Raw genomic sequence first — 19,124 nt, forward strand, 5'->3', positions numbered from 1 at the left:
CTTTTTTTTTGTTTTCTGTTTGCAGATTTTATTCTTCACCGTACAGTATTGCAACCAACCGCATGATTCCACAGACATCTATCACACCATTCATTGCTGCTTCCCCTGTCTCCACATACCAGGTATGTCCGATTTACCTGCACTTTAGGGGATAGCTTTCTTTCAGTAAGACACTATTTAGAGCCAAAAAGGACACAGTAGAATGAAAAGAAAAAAATTTCTCATAATCACATCTTAATGTAGTAATAACTCAAGTTACAAGTTAGCCTGTACTTTGAAGAGCCTGTTTGCATCAATTTACTGGATGATAAAATCCACTCTGCTTTTCATTCTTCCTGCTGAGTTTTCCTGATTACGCTACTTTCCAACCAACCTTAATACTGCTCTTTCACCACTGGAAAATTGTTTTGTTTGTTGTTTGTTATTTTGGTTGCTCACGTTCCCTATTGTGTCTTTCCTAAAAGCACATTTCTAGAAATTCCTTCACTCACTGCAGGATATTTTATCATTGTCATCTCTTTTTGTCATGGTTGTCCTGGTAAAGCTACACAGATAGATGTTAAATCATAATTCCCAAGAAACAGAAGAAATGATCAAAGTGGTAAAACGTTGTTTCTAGTCCCTGCTCTTATTTCATTCTCAGTTCCCGAGAGACCAAAAGAGACCTCAGGGGGTTCACATGTTGAAATGCTGGAAAGTCTGAGACTGAATGTATGTCCCCAACTAGATATTATAGCCAGTTAATTCCAAGTACATAAGTGGATTAAAATAGTTACACTTCTCCCTCAAACAATACTCCTTATTTTATTCCTCTGAGTTATTATGTATGTGACGTTAATCTCTTCTCTACCTAATATTGTTCTTCAAACAGTTCTTTCCAGTTCTAATTAGAAAACACCTGTACATATGCTGCATGTAGAAAGTGTCTAGCATTATTTCTTAAAGCTTAGAGAGAGAGAGAATACAAGTGTGTGTATGCATGTGCTTGAATTTTGCAGAAGGTCGGGGTAGATGTTACATATGGGTAAAACTCTAATGTTGCTGGCTGCTACTAATTCAGTGAAGTTTCAGCTTGTTCAGTCACTATAGACTTCATTTCAGGATATCCCAGCTGTCAGAGAATCAAACTCAAGACTATGTGCACTTGTCCTTAAGTGATTCCCCTGAAGCAGATCATTTTCATTCTTTTTCTGCTCTCAGATTCTTGAAACATGTCCGTGGGCAAATGGAATAGATTTTCATTTGAATTGCATTAGAGGGTCTCTGAATGGCTGATTTCTTAATTGCCTTTCCTTGGGACCCATGAGGCTATGTGCAGGTGCTGTTCAGTTTTTGTTCTTCCTGCAGGCCTGGTTGCGTGTGTGTGTGTGTGTGTGTGTGTGTGTGTGTATTTCCTTTTTTTTTTTTTTTTTTTCTAATCTTGGCGTCTGTTCAAGCCAAGACCACCCATTAAGCCACAGTATAGAGCACTTTGGTGACATGAATAAACTATTTCCAGAAGAATGATTTTACTTGGGAGGGCTCATAAGTGGAATTTAACTGTAGCTCCCTTTTCTCAAAAGAAGAGTTTATAGCAAAGCTGTATGTTGTTGATTCTCACCTTTCACTAGTTTTTTTTTTTTTTTTCAATCCAAAGTGTGTTGGTAATTCTGTTTGTGTGAGTATATAAAAAAATCTGAGTTCTCCATGTGACGTTCAGCTTATATAGACTCTTTTCATTTGGCTGACACATGGTACATTTAAGAATAGCTGGGTGGCTGATATGCTTATTTTTATTTGTTATACCAATTACCGTGACAGAAAATAATTACAAACTTGCTTAACTTGGGGTAAACCTAAATAACTCCCCCCAGTTTTTGATTTATCTCTTAAGCTCTTCCCACAACTTTTACCACTTGGACATATTTCTAAAATGGGATCACTTGAGCATTTGGAGTTACAACTGATGACAGAAAAAAAGAAAGTCTTAGCAGTCAACTCCTGCTTCCTTCATTATTTGTCAGGACATCCCTGAGAGTTGATCTTCAAAGGGCCTCTGAGGTCTCCTAAAACTTTAGCCTTCAGTATCAACCTCAAAATATGCTCCAAGACCCAGCCCGGTCCATGTGGGCACTAAAGTTAGCTCCACTGAGATGGGAAGTCGCTTTACCTTCTACTATGTTTCAGGGACCAATTTAATGAAATCCAAGAATTCCCTTTTTGCCCTTGGTTTTGAGGACGAAGTAACTGTAAAGTCAGATGGACTCCACTTTCTTATGACCTAGTGTGACTCCACTGAACACAAGAACCACATTCTCTCTATGATGACTTTGTGCTAATAAATGCTGTTTGATGCATAGGTCCAGAGTACTTCATGGATGCCTCATCCGCCATACGTTATGCAACCAACAGTAAGTGTTCTCAGTCACCTGAGGCTAATATTTCTATTATCCAAGTACAAGCTTTTGGAATGCATAGAAGCTCTGGGGTAAAGCTTTTGTTATATTATGTAACTCGTTCAGGCAGCCATATTCTCCAGATAAAAAGCTGTTCCTGAAATTCTACAAAAGCATGTACAATAGGTAGCTGGAGACAGACATAACATAGAATTAGATAAAAAGAAAGGGTGAAAAAGCAAGAGAGTGAGAGTGAGTGTGTGGAAACTTTATTGGAAGAAATAGCAATCAACCACTCAAGCTGAGTCTACCATTTCTTATGCATGAGAAATTTCTGCTTTATGCATGAACTCAGAACTCAGGAAAATTAAATGTATTCTACAATGAAACTCTTTCTGTGTCCCTTCTCTTTCTGATATGCTTCTCTTTCTTTGGCGACAGTCTGATGTGCTTTAGGGACAATCTGGAGTATCATAGCCAAGTTTTGACTTGAAGCAATATGTGAAGGTAGTTGTCCGCTAAAAGACGAAGTTATATAGATAGATGGCAAAATGTGTAAATATTTTATGTTGATAACTGTAGCAGTTCTCTTTTTCTTTACTAAAAACTTTCTCCCTGAAAAATATTCAAACTCTATTTTCTACTTGCTAGATTTCCCATTTTGTGGCACAATATTACATCAATTCCAAGTGAAAAGTATGACGTATTACGTTAGAATCTAGACTGAAGGCTAATGATTACATTTATCTTTGTCTAGGTCAGGCGTCCCCAAATTATGGCCCACGGCCGCATGCGGCCCCCTGAGGTCATTTATCTGGCCCCCCCGTAGCACTTCAGGGAGGGGCACCTCTTTAATTGGTGGTCAGTGAGAGGAGCACAGAATGTGGCGGCCCTCCAGCGGTCTGAGGGACAGTGAACTGGCCCCCTATGTAAAAAGTTTGGAGACGTCTGGTAGGTCTTCCAGGTTTTCTAGCTCTATAGAAGTACGAGGTAGAGATTTCAATAGTAACAAACTCATGAGAGCGTGAGGCAGGGGAAAGAGCCCTAGACCGGAAGTTGTATGACAAGGTCTCTGGTGACTCTTCTGGGTATGCTCACACCTGTGCCTTTGTTTCCTTTACTGACACTATCTACTTAGTAGTGCTTTTGTGAGGATCAAATGAGAGAACCTATGTTAAGACAATGTAAACAGTTTAGCATGCTAGGCGCTATTATTATCATTGCCCTCATTATTATTGAATGTGTTCATTATACAAGAAAGAGGCAGTGCTAAATTTTAACCCCTTTAGAAGATCTACGTAAATAAGGTCGTATAAAGACCAGGGAGCTAAATACACAGGCATCCTTTTCTTGGACTCAAAGAATTAGAGAATCTGTTTTTCACATTTGAGCTGTGCTCATTTTATTTTTTAGGTAAGGAAGCCTCCCTGTTGCTCCAAACATCTCGATAGTTTGTTTTTTATTTAAAGAATAAAACATACGTAGTTAACACAGCAGAACTTTGTGTCGTATTTTGTAAATCCCCTTATTTACTATTATTTACGCACCTTGGGGGCTTTCTGAGTTCATCTGGTCTATGGTCTATAATTCATACCAATATGCAACACATCCAGGCTGCACTTTTCTGTCCAAGTCATAAGGTAAAATTCAGTATGTGCTGCCAATACATAGCATAGCAGAGACCGATCCAACAGAGGAAAGGAAAAGAAGTCCTGCCAGATTCTCAAGAGGAGACTTTCTGGAAGGAAACAAACCACCTTCTAAAAAAATGTGTTCATCCATAAAGCACTAATGCTAACTTAGTCTTCATATTGAGTTTTAACATCATCTCTTTGTGGCCAAAAGGAGTGCACAGCTGGCAAAATCTGAATACTTTACCAGATGTCAAACTACGTAAGATTCTTCAGTACTTCCAGATCTATTAGGGGCAGGGAAGATGGTTGTGTGGGACTATTTCAGCTGTCACTCAGGGCCTTAACAAAGGTTTTCACACTCCTCCTTGTCTACCCCAGTATAGCTTCGGCAGGGAAGATGGTTGTGTGGGACTGTTTCAGCTGTCATTCAGGACCTTAACAAAGTTCTTCGCATTCCTCCCTTTCTACCCCAGTATAGCTTCAGCCTCGTGTTTGCATGTATTATTTCTGTGTGTGTATTATTAGTGTGTGTGTGTATGCACATGTGCGTGTACTTTAATTTGTCCCTTTAGATTTTTCTTGCTGTGACTATTACTCAGAGCTGATACCATTATCACTTCCCATGACTAGATTATGCATCATGCTTGAGCTTAGACCACTAAGTTTAAATGTAATGTTTATGGCTGGGGTGGATTCCTGGAAAAAAAGAAGTGGCTGGGCCACGCACCACTTTGCTGTCTTTTATATGGAGTAAAGGGCTAAACAGTCTCATGAAAATGAAGAGTTTCTACCATCAGTCTTTGCCTGTAATAATCTTGCTGTTTGTCCATATCACAGAAGTAACTTTACCCCAGTGCGTTTAATTTTATCATCAAAGTGAGCGTAAATTACTCTATGATACTGAAATGTAAAATATGAAACTAAAATATAAAAATATTTAAGCCATCTAATACTACAAATCTAAGACTACAAACAACCTGAATCTGAGAAGAATTAATGAGGAACTTGATGATTAACAGCATGGATTCTTGGTTGAGCTCATTAGAATAGGAAACCCTTCTTATCAATGGGGTATTGAATGATTTACTTAAACTTTCTGGGCCACAGTTTTCTCATCTGTAACATGGACGTAATAATACGTAAATAATTATGTTTTGTTCATTAAGTGAAATAATGCATTAAAACTTAAAATAGTTTCTTGAAGATGGCAAACACTCAATAAATTATTATTATTTGGTTATATTAGTAGACTTCTCATTATGCTTTAAATTATCCCAGTTTTATCTAATGAATGTTATTATGAGAACGAAGTTGAAAAAAGCAACTTTGTTGAGAATCATCTATTTCTTCCACATTCATAGTGCTCATTACCTTCCTTCGCTAATGAGTCAGGTGGAGAGAGACTCTGGTTATAAACAAGACAGATTGCTTAGATTGGTACTTATTTCACTTAATTTCTAAACATTCAACCCCGAATACTTAAAAAAAATGCCAATGAGAATCTCTTTATTCAGTAACTGGAGACCATTTTACAAATGGATTCAAAGTATCAAAATCTATATCTCAAATATATTACCCATAATTCCAATTTTCTTGCAAATTTTCTTCTCTGTCACATTTTCTCTTTCCTCATTTTATGGTAATTTCATGCATGAGCTTTCATTGTACAGGAATATACCTCCCCCATCACCAAGCATGTACACTGACTCTAGAGTTGGAGCCTGATATATCACCTAGGCTAGAAGCCCTTCAGGTGCTCTCGCAGGCTTGACTTGAAGGGCTCTGATGTCTCAATCTGGTTTGTCTCTGGAGAGAAAACAGTGCTTCTGTGAAGGACTGCAGTAGAGCACAACGTCCTCGGTCTCTTTGCTAGGGAAGATGAACAGGTAAACTAGTGTGGTGACAATTGGTAAGAGAGAAATGAAATGGCACAGAGAAGGAAAGGGCACAATAAAGGCAGGAAAGAATGGAAAACATAGGCATGCAATGTCTACAGTTTACCATTGACGTTTGTTTCTTTGGAGATTTAATTTTCTAAGTAGTATGCTTGTAGATTTAGAAAAAAAATACTCTGGGAAGAAAAGATAGATGTCTCCTTGCACGAGTTATAATTCTCGTGTTTTTGAAAGAAAAGAGATTTATTTTATTGGACCCTGGGAACTTACTGGATCTCCTAGAAAGCTGTCAAACCCCATGCAGAGAAGGGAAAGTATTTCTGTTTGCCTTTTGTTGTGGTTTACCTGAATAGACTCTGAGAAGACAGCACTGTTAGACTAAATAAGGAACTCCCTTTTTGCTGAGCAGAAATAAAAATGCTGAGTTTGTCAATGTAGTTGGTTATTTGTTTCTGCTTCTCAGCACAGACTTCTGTACTGCATGCTGAAATCTCACTATTACACTGACAGAATTTTAATAGTTGACGGATTGCACCTAATATCTACTCTACAGAGCAGTATGTTACATTGGAATGTCATGTGAATACACAATTGAAATTTCTGTGTTTCAATATGTTGGATATTTTGTTACATCTGTATTACTGATAAGGAGAAAAGATGATAATTTTTAAGAGGAAGCAGAGTTCCACTTTCTTAAACTTTGTTTAAGCTAATTTGAAGCATAAGTCTTCTGTTCTTGATATGGTTAGTGTTGTATCATCTTAAGGAGAAAGGCCAGCTTTCATTTTGACTTAATTACAAATTGGTTATCTAATTACAGTATTCTAAGAAATGCAAGATGCCTTATTGAATCAATACATGATTTGTTGCCATGGCAACAAATGGCAAAAAAAAAGTTGCAAGCAAATAAAAATGCTAATTGTTATGATTAATAAACTCTTAAGTATTCAGCTAAAGAGCAAATATAAACTGCTTCTCTACAACCAGGCTGTTTAAGAAGCCACAGAATACTTACTTTGGTCATTCTTTGCCCATAAACGTGTAAGGCCTAAGGCCCAGTTTTGGAGTTGTGTCCTTCAAATTTGTAGATGTGTTTTTTGAGAAGGTATTATCACCAAATTTGCCTTAATTACTGTAGAAAATAGTCCTGGTTTTGCTATTGTTACATGTAACTTCAAAATTCTACAGTAATTTTTCAAATATAATGTCATGTAACTTTAGTAAAAATAACTTCAAACAATGAAATGCAAGGCTTATAATTCAAAAGAAGTGTATAGAGTAAAAAGATTTTCCACCTAGGATCCCCTCATTCATCATTTCTATTCTCTGGAAATAAACCTTGTAAACAAAATCAGATATTCCTATCTGGTCAATTTGATATGCATATGAAAGTATATACATGCAGGTGTGTCAGTATGTATATAATTTTAATTTTTAATATAAGCAATATTACTCTATAAATATTATATCACACTTTTCTTTATTTTTCCTCAATAATGTTTTGGATGTCAATAAATGTGAGTCATGTGTAGATCTACATCAGTTTTGATAACAGCTCCACTATCCATTATTGTATAAATATACCAAAAGGCAACTTTCTTGAAAACTCAAGATTGTAATATTGTGCGCTAGTGAGAAAACATCTGTCAGATAAGTTGCTGCCACAAAAGATACATACCTTTTAAAATCTGGTATATATTCTTATCAAATTGCATTTTAGATAAGTTTTTCTTTCTCTCTAACCTCGATTAAAAGTGGGTGATTTCAAGTATAAATATTTTATTAATGTGGTCAATATCTCACTGACATTTTATTTTCATTTCTGAATCCTATGAGTTGATTTGATTTTCACATGTTTATTGACTGATTTTATTGTCTTTATCTCTGAACTTCAAGTTGGTTTGCTTTGCTAAGCTTTCTTTTAAGATATTGATCTTTTCTTATTTATGGAAGGTCTTACTACAATTAGTAAGTTTACACTGTCATAGATAATTTAAATATTTTTTCAGTTTACTTTAAATTTTAATTGTATATTTGTCATGCAGATTTTTGCTATTTATGTATTCAAATTTATCAGTCTTTCTTTTAGAACAAGGCTTAGCAAACTTCTTCTGTAAAAAGCCGAACAGTTAATATTTTCTTTTTTGTGTGTGCTCTATGGTCGGTGTCACACCCACTCAATTCATGGTTTATTGTGAAAGCATCCATAGACAATATATAATGAATGGGTGTGGCTTGAGTTCCAGCGAAACTTGTCTACAGAAATAGGTATAGCCACATTTGACTCACAGGCTATGTTTTGACAACCCCTGCTTTAGAGCATCTGGATTCCATGCAAAGTACCTTAATCACTATAAGATTTAAAATGCTGTATGTTTTCCTACTGTGTTTATAGTAAACTTTGTTTAAAAATGTTGTTACTTTTGAAATTTATTTTATAGCATGAGATGAGATTAAGATCCAGAGTTCCGTGTTTGTCCCCTAAACGTGTAACCAAAGGTCATCGCAAATTTTACCAAAGAAGCCATTTATATTTCTTCCTCTGACATAAAATTTATGCCAATATTTATCACATAATCAAATATTTTTATCTTTGGTCTATTTCCAAACTCTATTCTATCCTGCTTATCTATTTCTTTTGACCATCGCTCTATTTTCGTTACTATAACTTGTAATACCTTAATCAGGAGTGTCCAATATTTTGGCTTCCCTGGGTTGCACTGGAAGAATTGCCTTAGGCCACACATAAAATACGCTGACACTGATGATAGCTGATGAGCTTAAAAAAATAATAAATCTCTTAATATGTTAAGAAAGTTTGCAAATCTGTGTGGGATCACATTCAAAGACCTTGTGGGCTGCCTGCAGCTATGGGCCACATGTTGGGCAAGCTTGCCTTATAAACTGATAGGACATGTCCACAACATTTTTTTTAATTGTTTCTCAAAAATTGTTCTAGCTATTTCACATTTTCGGAAGAACTTCAGTAGCATTTTATCAAGTTAAAAATGTTCTAAAATTTCAAATTATATATTGACTTATGGGAAATTTAAGAATATGCCATATTTACAACACTGAATTTTTCTGTACATGAAAAAATAAGTTTTCATTTACCCAAGAATTCTTTTATGTATTTTGAATCACTTAGTAGTGTATCAGGTTTCCTCGATGTATGTTCTATACTTTCTTAATATTTTCTTTGGCCTCTTAATATTTTTGTTGTTATATGTCTTAGTTTTTTGTTTTTTGTGTTTTTTTGTTTTTGTTTTTTGTTTTTTTGTTTTTTTTTTTTGTTGTTTTGTTTTGTTTTGCTGTGGCTATAACAGAATAACTCAGACTTTTTAATTAATAAAGAAAATAAGAGGCCAGGTGCAGTGGCTCACGCCTGTAAGCCCAGCACTTTGGGAGGCCGAGGCAGGCGGATCCCAAGGTCAAGAGATCAGCCCATCCTGGCCAACATGGTGAAACCCCATCTCTACTAAAAAAAAAAAAAAATACAAAAATTAGCTGGGCGTGGTGGTGCACTCCTGTGGTCCCAGCTACCTGGGAGGCTGAGGCAGAATTGCTTGAATTTGGGAGGCGGAGGTTGCAGTGAGCCGAGATCGCGTCTCTGCACTCCAGCCTGGCAGCAGAGCGAGACCGCGTCTCAAAAAAAAAAAAATAAATAAATAAATAAAAAAGTGTATATAGCTCACAATTCTGGAGGCTGGAAAGCCCAAGAGCTTGATGTAGGCAGCCAGTGAGGAGCATCTTTTATGTCACAACATGGCAGAAGACTTCTCCTGGCAAGAAGGCAAAGGCAAGGATGCCAGAGAGAGCTTCCTTTTATAACAAAGCAGTTCCCACACACTGACTCCCATGGCAACATCAACCCATTCATGAGGACGTAGCTGACATTAATCCATCCGTAAGTACAGAAAAATAATTTCCGATGCATGTATTTTCTAACATGAAAAATATTCTTCAGCATTATAATAATAATTTTATTATATTTTTTCATTGACACTTTGATGTATAAAAATGTATATACTAGTTTTATTCATTTAATTTTTAAAATCTATTAATCATTCAAAAGGATTGCTGAAATTTAGAATATATACATAAGTTAAAATAGGCATATAAAAGACCAATTATCTTTTACCCAAAGATTACTAATGTTAACATCTAACGTTATATTTCCAGGTATTTGTCTGTATTTACATCAACACTACCAACTTCTGTACATCTGTAGACACATGCACACAATATACCCATTATATATGTCACATGTATCTGTATATACCTTTTACCAAAATGCTATCAGTCAAATGATATCACACAACACGTGCTATTTTCAGCTAATAATTTATTCTCATTTTCCCAGTCAATAAATTTTTTATCATCTCTAATCAAATTTTCCCACTCGACCAAAAATTTAATTTATACTGGTTTACCCGATCCAGGAAGCAGTCAGTGACCACATATTATATCTGATTATTGTGTCATTTAAGGCTCTTTTAACCTGAGAGTCTCTTTCTCCTTTCGCGTTCATGGTTAGGCATCCTGCTGTGTATCTCACCCTCGAGAAATGTTCGGCTGACTCTTCATGATGCTGTTTACCCTTTTATTCTACCTCATATATGAAACAATTTTTATAACCAGCTATCTTTCTGAATTTTCTCATTTTTTTCAATAGGATATTTAATTCATTCTCAGCTTTTCCAGGTCATCAAAAATAATCAAATTTTCTACCTCATTTTAAATATTTATATTTCATAATTCATTTTCTAGTCAAATGTCTTTGGAATATATTATATTTGACTTATTTCTTATCATAATAGAAATGCCACTATGAATTATTTTTTAATTCACATATAGATGTTGAACTTAAAGTTTTTTTAGACACTATTGACATTATTTTCCTTTTGCTAATTTTATTTTATTAATATATTTGTAACTAACTGTATTATAATTTTTAATATATTTTCTAAGGCAGAATCATTCTGCCATAAACTCCATTTGGTTAAGATACATCCCTCTCAAAAACAAACTTCAGGTTTATACTTGTTTATAGTTTATTATTTTGGCATTGGTTTTTGTTAATAAAATTATCAAGCTATTTTTGTCAGGTTTGAATATTAGATTAACAAAGCCTTCATAAAATTGATTTGGAATAATCCATTTTTCTCTAATTTTGGAATCAATTTTAAATAGCATTGAAAAAATCTTTTTGAAGATTATAAAATCTTCTCATGCAAGACTATTTTAGTTTTGGGGAAGAGATGCATTTATTTTTACCAAATCCAGTTTAAAAAATAATCTATCACTCTAGTCAGACATATTCTCAGGAGGCTAAAACTTTATAATCTATTTAAGAATTTGTTAATATTGGTCCGGTGCAGTGACTAAGCCTGTAACCCCAGCACTTTGAGAGGCCAAGGCAGGCAGGTTGCTTGAGCTCAGGGGTTTGAGACCAGTCTGGGCAACATGGCAAAACGCTGTCTTTACAAAAAATAAAATAAATTAGCCAGGCATGACGGTGCACGCCTGTAGTCCCAGCTACTCAGGAAGCTGAAGTGGGAGGATTATTTGAGCCCAGAAGGTCAAGGCTAAAGTAAGCCAAGATCACACCACTCTACTCCAGCCTGAGCAACAGAAGAAGATGCATTCTCAAGGAAAAAAAAAATTGTTAATATCATGTATGATCCTGAAGAACTCTATCTTGTCCCATAGTTGATGGTCATATTGCTGAGTGATCAAACCAATTGGATTATGAAATGTCATAGTCTTAACAAAATTAGCGTTATCTTTTTTCCATATAGTTCTTAAGATAAATATAGGACAAGTATAAAAATCATCAGTTGCCGACTGCCTAATAATGAATTTCTAGGAATGAGCAAGTTGTACATCAATAATTTGTAATTTTTAAGAATGTATAGAGTTTTTTAATGCCCTTCATTGTCATAAAATTTGAGGAATATTTTCCTCACATGCTCATTTGATTCAGTCTTTCTTTCCCTTAGCCCTTAGCTATACCAATCATTGAGTCCTCATCTTATAAAATTAAGAAACTTGGATTCAATGAAAAAAATCTACGAATAATAAACAAATACTCTTGAGCATCAAATATGTGCATAATATATTTCTAGATATTGTTGGAAATCTTGAGAGAAAATAAGAAATAATTTTTCCTCAAGACTTGCAATATAATTGTAGAAAAACCTTATATCCTCAGGATAATTTAATTGAAAAGGTACATTTGAAAATTTGGCAAAATATTCGTAATTATGTAACCTTAAAAATGAAGATGGCTCTGTAAACAGTTAAGGACAGGGAATAAAATGACATAAATGTGGACTTAAAGGATGAGTCATGTTTGTGGAGCTAAAAAGAAAAATGGAGAATAATTTAGGTGAAAATAATATACAAAAAGTATGCAGGGGTAGTCTCAAGTTATTTCAAAGAGGATTACAGAGGAGACAAATAGCCTGCCTTAAGTGAAATGTTTATATTAGGGAATAAGGGAAAGATTTGGTTGGAAAGTTAAATTGCTATATATTGAGGTATAACTTTCATGCAGACAAATCTGGCAGACTTTCGTACACATTTTTTATTAGCTTGACAATCCCAGTACTATTGTTTAGAATTTAGATTTACTCTGGAAAATGTAAAACAGAAAGAGTCAGTTATGTCATTGATGTGTGCCTAAAAGTAATAATTTCCAGTGAAGTAATGTATGAATCCATTATAAATAGAAAAAAATAAATTCTGCTGCATTATGAAATGTGATTATGCAAGTCTTTGTATATGAAGTCATTTTATAATCATAAAAATAATTTTGGAGGTAATATTTATCTCCCAAGTGGATCTCCTGAAAGCTTCTTGCTCTCTGAGAGCCCTGCTTCCTAAGTACAGGAGTGTCTAGAGGCAATGGTGGGTCTAGAATCTTTTGAAATATAAAAATATGCTTTAATGCATTTTTTTAAATTCTCATATATGGTGGTTGGAAGTCGCCAAGTGCTAGGCACCAACACATCTCCAGAGGACATAGGGATGTATATGTTAATAGATGGTCACTGTCTCTATAGCCAGTAACATAAAAATTGGCACCAACTGAAGTATTCTAGCTCAGGGGTATGCAGGTGTGTGTGTGTGTGTGCGCGTGTGTGTGTGGTATGTATGCATGTGGCCTATCTTTCTGCATGTGGTTTTATGTTATTTTTTAAACAACCTTTAAAAAGAAAGAATAGCTCAAGATATAATGTATTACTTTTTAGAATAGCAGGCACAGCATTCTGGACTCGACACAACTGACAGCTGCTGAAAAGCCAAATTTCAATAATACGTAATCTCCAATATGTCCTTGGATAATACTTAAAATTTCTTCATTACTTCATCATTAGTAAAGCAGAGTATCACTACTTTGCCAGTTCTTTCATAAAGATGTAGATGACGTTACTTCCTTAATAGCTATTTAATATATTAAAAGTAATTCAAATAGAAATACAATGTTAAATATCCAATCTATTAAATTCTTGTTTCCTAAAGCAAGAAAATATTCAGCTAAAATAAAGTACTTGTCAGACTTTCTAGAAAACAGCAAGTTACCAGGGCAACACATCATATAGAGGTAGGGTACATCATTTATTTTATAAATGTTACCAGGGTAACAGAAACTACTCCTGGATATCACTGAAGGATTTAGGATGAGAATACAGGTAGTCTATGGAACTATTTGTTCTTTCATGGCATATTGGAACAAAATGTCCAAACATATTTAAAACTTTTAAACAGTTATGTGAAGTATTTGGGTATTCATGAAATTGATAATCATAAATGGGCTCAAATATTGAGAGTATTCTCAAATATTAAAATATATTATTTTTGATTTCTAATTGCTTAGTATGTCTTTGGGATACTTGATTTTACTCTGAAGATTGACTTTGCTAGATTAGCTCTAGAGAACCTAGTTATTTCTACCTAGGTGCAGTCTCTGCAATTTAGGATCATGGTTAATGGTGTTGATTAGCTTTTTTTTTTTTTAAATTGTACTTTAGGTTCTGGGGTACATGTGCAGATCATGCAGGATTGTTGCATAGGTACACACACGGCAATGTGGTTTGCTACCTCCATCCCCCGTCACCTACGTCTGGCATTTCTCCCCATGTTATCCCTCCCCAACCTCTCCACCCGCCACCACTGTCCCTCCCTCGGCCCACCCCCAACAGACACCAGTGTGTGATGCTCCCCTCCCTGTGTCCATGTGTTCTAATCGTTCATCACCCACCTATGAATGACTACATGTGCTGTTTGATTTTCTCCTTTTGTGTCAGTTTGCTGAGAATGATGGTTTCCAGATTCATCCAAGTCCCTACAAAGGACACAAACTCATAATTTTTGTATGGCTGGATAGTATTCCGTGGTGTATATGTGCCAGTTTTATAGGCCAACCAGTTGGGGTGTACCAGGGAGGGAAGTAGATAACGAAGAGAAAGGGAAAAATTACACACACACACACACACACACACACACACACGCACAAACAATTTTCGTGTGTGTGTATGGTGTGTATGGATTAATCAAGTTTACTCAAAGAATTATGCAGTTTAGAGTTATATTTTTCAAAATGAGAACACAAATACAAGTAAAGTGCCTTCAAACTTTTCTACTGCCTAAGAAGAAACTTACCAAAGGTAGGGACTAAACTTACATTTTTCTCCCTGTGTTAGGAAAATTAGTTTTCCTCCCAATAATACTTTCTGTCAGAAAACAAATAATTCTAATGTGTTCCTCTATGGTTAGCAGTTAAGATATGTGCAAAGTCTATAAGCAGTAAAGAGAAGGAAGTTACTCACTGTGGAGGAAGCAGAGGGGTAAGAAAAGGCTTCACAGAGGAGATAATTCCTGAACTTGGTTTTGAAAAATGAAGAGGAGTGTTTTAGACCGACCAGCATTGGGTATCAGGCAGGATGAATGCTCTGAGCAAAGTCAACGCTAGATTGTAGGCAGGATTTTGGTCCCATGCACCATGTGCTACAGCTGGTGAACATCTGAGAGTAAGATGTTTTCACAGGCTACCAGGTGCCTCTAACACTGGGCCATATGCACGACATTGGTGTGCCCTTCAACAGTTCTGTGACAGAAGGTATCATTTAATCATGAATTAGGGCTGTTGTCCTATGTTCCATTAAACATGGCATCTTCTCCTAGAGATCTGCTCGCATTTGTTGGCAAAACCTCCTGACCAATGTCCAATGTGCCCCTTCACAAGCTCTCCACTCAGAGTTGAATGTAATATCCAGGGCATGTTTTTGATATTACTTGGGTGTCATAAAGTAAGCACAAGGCTAATTAGTTCTAATTATCTGAATGCCCCAGGTGAAAGTGAGATTTCTGCTCCACTCAGAACCCCAAGAAAGCTTTAGTGTCTCATCATTTGACTGTCAGCAAATGCTTCATTGCTAAGTTATTCAAACAATAAAGTAAGATGATTAAGACTCTAGGAAAAAATACCAGAACTTATATATCAATGTGAGTTTCTTTTTTCCATGCAATCAAATTAGCTTGGGAGGCCTTTTCCATCGATGCCATCTTAGACTAGGACATTTAAAAAATTTTTTCTTTGGGAACAATTTTTAGCGATAATGTATTAATCATACGAGTAAAACAAGTTCATCAGGTTATATTCTTGTGATAGAAAAATAGAGAGATAGATACATACATACATAGTAGATAGATAAATAGATTGAATGGGTGGGTGAATGATGGATGAATGGATGTAGGGAAAGGTGGATGCAGGGATATATGGATGGATGGATGGGTGGATGGATGGTCAGACAGACAGAATATAGGTAATAGATATGCTGGGATGTGCAACTAGTTCTTCTTTCCCAACTACAGTATAATTTTATTATTTGAGAGTTTATTTCATATAGTTCACAATATTTCTCCCTATTTTGTTCTAATAAATATTTGAGAATGGTTTACACTTTATAGACTTTTTCTGCATTGGGAAATATTAAGACCCAAGCTTCCAGCTGCTATTAAACAAGGAAACTGACAAAGGTATCTGAGGAAATTAAAGACCTGCATCTTCTTTGAAACCAAACCTAACATATTAGGGAAGTTGATGCTAATATCAAACTTGTCTTTGTAAGTTTGATCATTAAATCTTGTCATTGCCCATAAGTAGGTTTGTTAAAAACAATTTAGGAAAAGTTCTCTTGTGTTCATCATGTAGTATTCTAATTCCTTTTCAGTTGCAGATTTGTTTATATCAGCTGAAACAACTGTGTTACTCAGCCTAATGTCTTAACTGGCAGTTACGTATGTAGAAAGAAGCATTTTCTTATGGACATTTCTTTTATTAACTCTCAATAAAAGCCAAGCAAATTTCAATGTTCAATTTTGTGAAGAAATGTATAGAGCAACTAAGTTAATATTCTTCAGGTATATAAGTTTCTTATATACCTGACCTGTCTTAATATAAGAATGACTCAGTAAATCCAATTGTCTGACCTATGGCATTTTTGGTGTTTAAATTTATTTAGTCTGAGCCAGGATGTTATTAAAATTATACCATCTATACCATTTGATTTGTAGTATCATCTAGGTAGAGGCTATTTTACCTCTCATGGAAAAGATGACAAGATTGCTTAGTTTGTGGCAGAATTTTCCTTAATAAATGTCCTCAAAGCTCTCATAAGAGCCTAAGCATGTACACAATTGAGATCTTGTAGTTCTATGCTACTGAGTGCTTGAGAGGCAAATTTAACCTAAAATATTGAGGGCAGGCATAAGACCTCTTGGCTGTCATCACTAGGTGGCTCATAAAGTGCTCATGACTTTTGGTAGTACTAGGCCCTGATGCATTTGCCAAGATGAGTCAGCTGTAAAATGCACTCCATGAATACTATGCAGCCATCAAAAATGATGAGTTTGCATCCTTCATGGGGACATGGACGAATCTGGAAACCATCACTCTCAGCAAACTGACACAAGAACAGAAAACCAAACACCGCATGTTCTCACTCATAGGCGGGTGTTGAACAATTAGAACACATGGACACAGGGAGGGTAGCATCACACACTGCAATCAGTTGGTGGGGTTAGGGGAGGGACAGTAGGGGTGAGGAGGGATAATGTGGGGAGAAATACCAGATATGGGTGATGGAGGGTGAAGGCAGCAAACTACCTTGCCATGTATATACCTGTGCAACAATCCTGCATAATCTGCACATGTACCCTAGAACCTAAAGTACAATTAAAAAAAAGAAAAAAAAAATGTACTCCATGGTAGCAAATGAAACTGATAGGAGAGAATTATTTTATATGGACTATGAGAATTTTAAAGTATCTGCATAAATTGATGATTTCACATCAGATAAAGCTCATATCACACCAGTCTATCTTACGGTAATTATTCAACATGTTCAGCTGACTTTGAAATCTACACTTGAGAAATGACAGAAAAACTAGATCATCAGCAGAGAAAACATCTTCCTGCTGACTTAGGAAGAGATACAAATAGTTCAGTTGGCATCAGATTGTTTATGGATAATATATTTACAAATTAGAATGGTACTTGTTCCGTTTCATATCACTTAACATAAGTATAAATTCATTGCACGTAATTGAGGAGAAATAGTAGAAACAAGCTGAGAAAACTGAAAGCAAATCCCAAGAAAGAGGATTAGTCCTCATCTATGTTAAAGAACATTGTGCTCTTGGCTTTATATTCTTATTTAGCATAGAGAAAATCAAGCTAATTATCAATCTGGGTTCTGAATAATCATCTTAAAACTTCTATTGCGAAGAGAAACCTTTTTATCAAAGAGTTATCCTTAAAAGCTTCTTAATCAATACACATTAGAACCATTTCTGCATAACAATGTTGTACATTGAGAATCAATTCTTACTTTCCAATAAAGGCTTTTATCTTTTGTATCTCTAAGTATTTTCCATCAATACTGAAAATTCATTATGCTTCCAAGTTTGTGTTACATGATACATGTCTAAATCTTCAGATTCTGATATCACACTCCAAAATAACCTGTTTCTAACTTTCTTGAGATACATATATGAAATTTACTTCAAGGAAGAGTTTATATTATACATGACATGAACAGATGAATGGATTGATGGATACTACATAAACATTACTGTCCATATATGCTGAATGCTGATCTCCATTTTAGATATTATTTAACCAAAAAGCTGACATATACGTATAATACAAATCTGTGTTTATATGAGGATGTTCAGAGTTACATTTATATGATACCAAAAAAAAAAAAAGACTGAACACTGTTGAGATTTGTGGTATTAATTAGTAAGGAAGGGAATATAGTAGATGCATTGGTCAAAACTGACTTTAGGAGATTTGAGCCTAGGTGGCTAAGTAGAAAGTGATGTTCTTAAAGTGAATTAGGATGTGTAAGAGAAGGCATAAGTTCAAGATCAGGGATATGGAGTGCCTTTTAGGCATATTGACTTTTTAAGGCCAGATAAAGATTTTCAATATGTGCATTGAAAAACCTGTTTACCACCCAAGAAGGGTAGTAATAGACAAATGAGTCATTTATTCCTGTTGGAGACAACAGATGAGATTTCTAGCAATTCATTGACTTTTCATAGTAATTACCATATTTGAGCTATGCAATAGCTCTTAGACTTAAAAAGGTAAAAATATTGTGCATATGATGATGTTACTTTAAATTCAACAGTCTTATGTGTACTAAATTAAATGCTTGCATATGCTCCTTATAAGCAAGATTGTTTAGCAATCCAGTTATGCCTTTTCTTATATCTTTAATATTATGACTAATTATGTATTGTGTTACATATGTCTTTTTGAATAAAGCAAAGGTATATGCACTTGACATTTCCTCTTAAGGAATTGACCACAGTGGTAAATTAATTAGAAAACAGAGATCCATCCTTCAAATTAGAAGAAATCTTAGGAGCCCCCATTGAAGTCCAGCAGTTGATATAAAGGTTTCAGAAACTGTCACATATATCCATATAAAGCTGTTTCATTTCCATTGTGTATAAGATTTCAGGCATTTTTTAAAATTAAATTGTTTTTCTTCAATAGCCACCAGCTCAGCTAGTGGAAGAACAAAATTTGAAAAGCACAGCAACAAGCCTCTGCTTAGTAAAACCAATAAAGCAATCATCTCCTTTGTTGAGCCTATGAGAAAATTTTGAAAGTCCTCTGTTGGTTTGTTTATCTTCTTGTT

The 19,124-nt window shown here is 35.2% G+C and overlaps 1 protein-coding gene across 6 annotated transcripts in view; it reads left to right on the forward strand.

The window, feature by feature from the left end:
- Positions 1-19,124, forward strand: part of RBMS3 (RNA binding motif single stranded interacting protein 3) — a 1,456,421-nt gene that overhangs the window by 1,336,304 nt on the left and 100,993 nt on the right. For 5 of the 6 annotated variants that reach the window (XM_074405764.1, XM_074405763.1, XM_010346557.3 and 2 more), the window contains 2 exons: positions 26-122; positions 2,340-2,390. In XM_074405764.1, coding sequence (XP_074261865.1) covers positions 26-122; positions 2,340-2,390 — 148 coding nt within the window. The remainder of the gene's footprint in view (positions 1-25; positions 123-2,339; positions 2,391-19,124) is intronic. The other variant, XM_074405765.1, reaches the window with a different exon arrangement.

Source organism: Saimiri boliviensis, chromosome 9 (assembly GCF_048565385.1).
Source record: "Saimiri boliviensis isolate mSaiBol1 chromosome 9, mSaiBol1.pri, whole genome shotgun sequence".
Taxonomy (NCBI): Eukaryota; Metazoa; Chordata; class Mammalia; order Primates; family Cebidae; genus Saimiri; species Saimiri boliviensis.